This window comes from Adiantum capillus-veneris, chromosome 6 (genome assembly GCF_014529385.1).
Source record: "Adiantum capillus-veneris isolate H3 chromosome 6, ASM1452938v2, whole genome shotgun sequence".
Lineage (NCBI taxonomy): Eukaryota > Viridiplantae > Streptophyta > Polypodiopsida > Polypodiales > Pteridaceae > Adiantum > Adiantum capillus-veneris.
In genome coordinates, this window is record NC_140936.1 from 90,388,021 (window position 1) to 90,394,661 (window position 6,641).

The window sequence follows — 6,641 nt, forward strand, 5'->3', positions numbered from 1 at the left end:
GAGGTGGGCTAAATCCAAGTAGTGCAAAAATCGAGGCAAAACAAAATCCAAGCAGTGCAAAAAGTTGGCCATCCGCCGTCGGCCGATTTTAAACCCACCACCTCGTAGCTCGGGTTTTGGGTCACATGGGCTAACCAGCTCACCCGCTCGCACATGTTGTATCCATGCCTGATTTTATGTTTTATTCTAAAGCAACATGCACTGTCCGGGTTTAGGAGGTTCAATTTGTGGCCGGGTTTAGTTTTAGTGTGACTGGTGCGATTGTGATTGCATAGAGTTTTGTGTGTTACTTAGTTCTGAGGCCAACCAACCAAGCAAGGCATGCACCCCTCGTTAATAAAGCACACGGGGTGGACTCGAGGGATCAACGACCGAAATGCAATTCACCGTTGATCTAAGCTGGTTGAGATAAAAAATTTAGGCGCCCTTCCTCGTGCTCTCTGCTCGAGCCCACGACCTTGTCCCACAGACGCACACGCCCTATCCAATCCGCCTATCACGCATCCGTGCCATGGTTACCAACTTTGCGCATAATAAATCTTGCCCCCTCTGGTCACGTGGATCCGACGCAGCCTAAAGCACCCCCGCCCTACCGAGAGGGTTCCCCACTGTAGATCCCTCGAGTGACACCCCGTGTCACTTATAAATGAGGGCATGCACCTCACGATTAATTGAGGGCTCTTAATCAATTGGAGATAATAAATTATAAATAACCATTCGTGCTCTTTAAATGTTGGGTAACTTGGGTACTAGACAGAGCAATGAGCAATGAGCGTTATGGACTTGACTAAGGCACATTGAAGGTTTGTACTCATCTTGCATGCTGCGCTGCTCGTACTTTCGCTCCAGCCTCTCCGTTCTTAGCAAGGCACGCAGCACGCTCTTTGCCCGATCGCCATCACTTTCTTCTCCATTCTGCACAGTCTGCCGCAGCGATGGAGGTCAATTTGAGTACTACGACACATTGAAAGTTTGTACGCAATTTGCATGCTGCGCTGCTCGTACTTTGGCTCCAGCCTCTCCATTCTTAGCAAGGCACGCTCTTTGCCCATCTCCATCTTTTTAAGCACCTTCTTCTCTATTCTGCGCCATCCTCTGCTGCAGCGATGGAGGCCAATTTGGGTATATCGGACGCCAGTAGCGACATGAGCGATTATACCTCGGAAGAAGCAGACGAATTCGAAGACATAGCCTCAGAAGAGCTCAAGAACGGAAAGATTTCTCTGTACAATAACAATGGCGAGCTTTGGTGCCCTTTCTGCTCAGGCAAGAAGAAGAGCCAATACAAGTATGCAGAGCTCATTCAACATGCAACTGGAGTCAGCAAGGGCAAGCGTGGAGTTGAAGCTGCAGGTAAGCATAGAGCTCTTCTCAAACACGTCAATGTGCACATGTCCCACATGGCAGAGCCACCGAAGGAGAGGGTGATTCATCTTGAACAGGAAACCCCAGCAACAGAAACAACAGTAAAAGATGAGAAGCTCGTGTGGCCTTGGATGGGAGTCATTGTGAACATTGATAACAGTAAGGTAGTCAATGGGAAGAGGGTAGGCCCTGGAGACAATGAGATCAAGACTCGATTCTCACGCTTCCATCCCAAATGTGTAAACACAAAGTGGAATTTTCACGGGCATCAAGGCATTGCAATCCTGGAGTTCGAAAACGACATGATTGGGTATGGTGATGCACAGGATTTTGAGAGAAGCTTTTTGGAATGTGGCAGGGGGAGAAGAGAGTGGGAGCGAAGAGCTGCATCTGTTGAAGGCCCAGGTAAAGAGCTCTATGGATGGGTTGCAAATCAGCAGGATTACAATGGCGAGGATTTGATAGGGAAGCATTTGCGTGATAAGGGTAACTTGAGGACTGTAGCTGAGGTTAATGAAGCATGGTCAAGACAGAAAGACCAGCTGCTTCAGAACTTGGATGCGACAATACAAGATCAGCATCAGAAACTTCAGGACTCTAATAGGCAAGTTTTTGGCCTCCAATCGCTGGTCATCCAAACAGAGAGAGCAAGACAAGAGGCAGAAATGCAGAGGGTCTACATGGAGGAGGTGCATAAGCAAGGTACTTCTGTGTGTTTCTTGCAAGTGATACATTTCTAAGCTTGCCTGCAGGCCTTGAACTGATCCTGCATCATAAATTCATCTTACAATGATTCTACTATGATGGAATACTTGCATGCGGTTCCTTGACTAGGCAGAGTGGCACACTCTAGTGAGTACAAGACACACGTAGTCACTAGTATGCAGACACGAGGGCTTCCACAAATGTTTTGAAGCATATAAGCGAGAAAATAGGGGATTTGCACTCTCTAGAAATCTGATTCTTCTCTCAAATGTTCGATTTTTCGCTTCTGGTTTGCATTGATTTGTGATTCTCTTCAAAATCGGTCACACTTGGCCAGAGTTGCTTGCTGTTGTGCGAGATGCAAAGAGAACAATACAGATGCGTGAGGACGAGATGAAGAAAGAAAGGGAGAAACTGGGTGCAGCGTTTCAAAATCTCCAGATACGGTGCCAAGAGCTTGAAAGCCAGGAGGTGCACGATGACATAGAGCGAATGAAAAAAGAGATAGAAATGAACGAGGTATGCCTTTGCTATGCATCTATCATGTCCCGAGTATTAGCTATGTACTTCGAATTTTGAGCTATGCAGAAGTTTCACATTGAGAGGCCTGCCAACCATAAGATATATCATTTGCTAAGTATGATCATGTGTCGATTCTCTCACTTATACTAAGCTCTGTTCTGCCACAGAATGAGAAGAAAATGCAGCTCTTCTTTCAAATTCAAGAGCTTCACAAAGCACAAGAGGCCAAAAAGCTTGACTTAATCAGGAAGCAAAAGGTACTTGCCACTTCATGATGCTTTGGCAATCAATCTAGCCTCCAAAATTAATTGGTCTATTGCATGCACAGGGAGAGAGTAGCACCCTGCTTCAAGACCAGCACAGACAACAGAAACTCCTGCTTAACCAGCACAAGCTGGAGCAAGAGATACAGGCTCTTGAGGCCATTCTCGAGTCCAAGAAGTTGGAAGCCAATGAGAATAAACAAGCCGGCTCCAGTTTGACAGATTTGGAGGGGAAGCTTGAAGAGCTGAAAGCAGAGAAAGAGCTACTCGAGGATATGCATAAAACACTGACATATAGGGAGCGAGCACTGAATGACGAGGTGCAGAATGCAAAGAAAGCAGCTGTGAAGGTAATGCTCTTGTAAAACCTGTTCATTTTATTGCATGGTATTGCTAGATGAATTAGAAGCAGGGTTTTTATTGTCGACTATGTTTCTAATCTACTAAGATTAAATTCCAAACTATAGGTCCCGATGAGCTTGGCACAGTTCATTCAAATCAACTTAATGTTTAACCTCTCCAGAGTTGTGCTTGGGCCCTTGACTGAGTTTGCAGGAGTCTTTTTAAGTGGAGTTCATGCAAAGTGCAAGATTGTTGAAGTGTTTGTGGGTTATTTCTAGGTTATCACTACAAAGCTTAGAGGGCTTCCCCGGAGGCCCTTCACTCTGGAGGGCCTTTTATCCGGTGGAGGGTCCACTCACAGTGAGCACTCACCCCATAGAGCCAGAAGCAAGCAGGTCATACCCATGATATTGGTTCGCTGGCAGGAGCAGCGGGAACTCTGGAAGGTCATTCCCTACTTGAAACTGGCAGTAGCCGGTTAAAAGGTGAAACTTCAATCTGGGGGTGGTTGAAGCACCCCCTAGCGAAGCTGAGTTTGGAGAAGGCAGTTGCAGTTGGCAGCAAGCTATGGGGTGCTTTCACAAAGGCCCTCCATAGGCGCCTCTAACAGAATCCTCTTATTGTAAGAACATGCTGAACAGTGTTTGGTTCTTAATTGTGCAAGAAACAAAAAGGTCTCAGGTCCTAATGTGTGTTAAACAGCTCTTCTTCCCCCAATCTTTTCAGCTGTTTTTCATTGCATGTTTTGATAGCCTTCTCCCCTCTTGTACATGCTCCATTATTGGGATGTTCTGAAAGAAAGGTTGTGGAGCGAGACACTTCAATCCGGTTGTACCACTAGCCAAATGTGCCCTAGAATGGCGTTCTGTTCCACCAATTCGAGGGGTAGGGAATGGTCAATTGGTGACCATTCCCTGTAACGCAGGCAATTGCATGGCGACGGGTGAGACCGGGAGCCATGCGGGAGCATGCATTACATGGGAATGGTCACCAATTGACCAAGGGAGGGGACCAACGGTTCCAGGTGACAGTGATCACAGTGCGACAGCTCAAGGCGCAGGTGACACAAATTTCGGCCGCTGACTTGGCATGCAATGATTGACGAATCCTGCAGAAATTCTGGCTGCCGACGTGGCGAAGCTCAAGCAGCTCCAAATTTTCTGGCTGCTGACTTGGCGGAGATCAGGTAGTTCTGATGCATGCTGAGTTGGCATGGCTTGGTTGGCTGTGTTGCAGAAGAATACAGCTGCTGCCTTGGAGGATTATGGCAAGGAACTGCAGGTGGATGGACGGCGCAGATCAGTTGCCCCCCGACTCCCGACTTTGACCGTCCTGGAATAGACATTTCCTGTCACCTACTAGCAACACTTTCCAGGATGTCTCATCCACATCATGCAGAGGAAATTATTTTTTTGATAATGAACATTTCGAGGATGCATGCCATTTTAGTCAGTTAGCTAAAATACTCATACTATGTGAACAGTGAACAGTATCTCAATATTCTTCTAAAACAATGTTAGCTAATGCTGTGCAATGACGCAGATTTTTGAGAAGAAGGGCACTGTAAAGGATATCGGTGTCAAAAAGATGGGGGAACTTGATCAAGCACCTTGGAGAACTGCGTGCAAGCAGAAGTTCAAGAATTCTCCAGATGGGTGGGATTTCCATTTTGCTACAGAATGGACAACTTGGGACAAAAATGTAAGGGACGTGCAATGGCACCCTTTCAAAGTGGTTGAAGTTGGAGATGAGCGGCATGAGGTAATTTGCTTCTTGGCTTAATATTGATTTTTGGTTTTAGCTGTTTGGACATGCTTGGATCGCTTGAAGCAGATTGAAGAGATGTTTCTCAAAGTCATACACTTGCACCTTCCATCTCCCTACCCAAAATATAGTCTCCCTAAAAAATACAACGCATGCACAGTGAACTAATGGCCAAACATGCACGCCTAGGTGTGCACACACACTTAGAGACTATCATTCAATGGTGCCCAAGTAAATTGCTCACATGCATGTGCGCATCTGTGCAAGGAGCTGGCAGAACAACCTCCTGCATTTAATGCTAAAGGTAACAATCTATTCGGTCGATGTTCTATGCTTGTGACCGCAACAAAAGGGAGAAAAAAAATATTTCTGTCAAGTGGTTTATTTATGCTCTGCCAGTTGAGAAAACGCATAGTACACACACATGTATATGTGGCTCAGAATTTCTGCATCATGGTGACACTATGTCGTGCTAGGGTGACCAGTCTTTTATCTCCTTGTGTATTTGCTTTTACTTTTTCTTTGCGCTTGCTGTCTGTCACTGCTTAAGCATTGGTGCTTCAGCAATCTAATTGGCACCCTAGGTGGACAAGGAAACATCTCCTGGTTGTCTTTATCTCTATACTCAAAGTGGAACTATTTTCTTTTTGAAGGTTTAACACTGAATATCAATCGATGTGATCAGGGATGAGCAAGATTCATTAACCATATTGTAATTCTTGTAGCTGCGCATTAACGAAAACGATGACAAGTTAATGACGTTGAGAAGCGAGTATGGGGAAGCAGTGTTCGCTAGCGTGATCAATGCACTGAAGGAACTTCAAGAGCACAATGCAAGCGGTAGGTATCCCGTTCCAGCTCTCTGGAATTTCAAAGAAAACAGGAAAGCGACATTGGAAGAGGTCATTGAGGTCTTGGCTGTGGAGAAAGCTGCACCCAAGAAGAGGAGTAGGAGAGGTTGAAGCTCAAAGCTTATGGGGAACAGGTTTGTGGCATGTTGTATCTTTACATCCTGACGTCACTTCTCCAACTATCCTGCAAAAATGGTCATGCTTGTACTTTGTCTCTTGGCATACTTTTCTCAAGAGTGCTTTTTACTAACTACGGTGTTTCTTAGGAAGCCTGCTGAACTTTAAACCCTTGAAAGATGAAAGAAGGCATGCTCAAACGCTTCTTAATAACGAGAATAGACTAGGATAATATAGCCCTAACATTATTGCTGGCAATAGGGTGGCCTTAAATGCTCAGCTTTTGTGGGTTTTGTACAAAACACAATATATAAGTGTCGGTATGGCAGTTGGTAATATTTCTCTCATCAATGTTGGCATAGACTGTTGCTAATCACACCGTGTTTATAATAGTAATGAGAATCTTAAAGATTTGATATGAGGTTGTATAATTGGAGCATGTGTTACTTGTCACTTGGTTTCTTGACCATTTAATTGATTACATATTTCCAATTTTGCGGCATGCGAGGCAAGGCTTGCATGGTTGTATAATTTGTGGAGCATGTGTTACTTGTCACTTGGTTTCTTGACCATTTAATTGATACATAATTTCCAATTATGTGGCATGCAAGGCTTGCATGGTTGATGGGCAATTGTATGCATCCCCTTTTATGGCTGGTAATTGCTCCAATTTAAGAGAGTCATGCTGTTTATTTCCCATTCAAGGCAAACA

General features: G+C 45.1%; 1 protein-coding gene across 2 annotated transcripts; it reads left to right on the forward strand.

Moving 5' to 3' along the window:
- Positions 1 to 761: 761 nt before the first annotated feature.
- Positions 762 to 6,057, forward strand: LOC147455876 (protein INVOLVED IN DE NOVO 2-like). Of its 2 annotated transcripts, XM_086514507.1 has the most exons (6): positions 764 to 2,067; positions 2,408 to 2,589; positions 2,760 to 2,849; positions 2,921 to 3,205; positions 4,740 to 4,958; positions 5,687 to 6,057. In XM_086514507.1, the coding sequence occupies exons 1-6, from the start codon at positions 1,107 to 1,109 to the stop codon at positions 5,921 to 5,923; spliced, it is 1,974 nt and encodes a 657-aa protein (XP_086370633.1). In that variant the 5' UTR covers positions 764 to 1,106; the 3' UTR covers positions 5,924 to 6,057. The 2 variants fall into 2 exon arrangements, with proteins under 2 accessions (XP_086370634.1, XP_086370633.1); XM_086514508.1 differs by lacking the exons at positions 4,740 to 4,958; positions 5,687 to 6,057 and adding an exon at positions 3,476 to 4,093 and having other exon boundaries at positions 762 to 2,067.
- Positions 6,058 to 6,641: the final 584 nt, after the last annotated feature.

Excerpts from the sequence above, each read along its gene's own strand:
- LOC147455876 (XM_086514507.1), top strand. The coding sequence starts at position 1,107 with ATGGAGGCCAATTTGGGTATATCGGACGCCAGTAGCGACATGAGCGAT. Across the intron at positions 2,068-2,407 it reads GGAGGAGGTGCATAAGCAAG|AGTTGCTTGCTGTTGTGCGA; the intron begins GTACTTCTGTGT and ends ACACTTGGCCAG. Across the intron at positions 4,959-5,686 it reads TTGGAGATGAGCGGCATGAG|CTGCGCATTAACGAAAACGA; the intron begins GTAATTTGCTTC and ends TAATTCTTGTAG.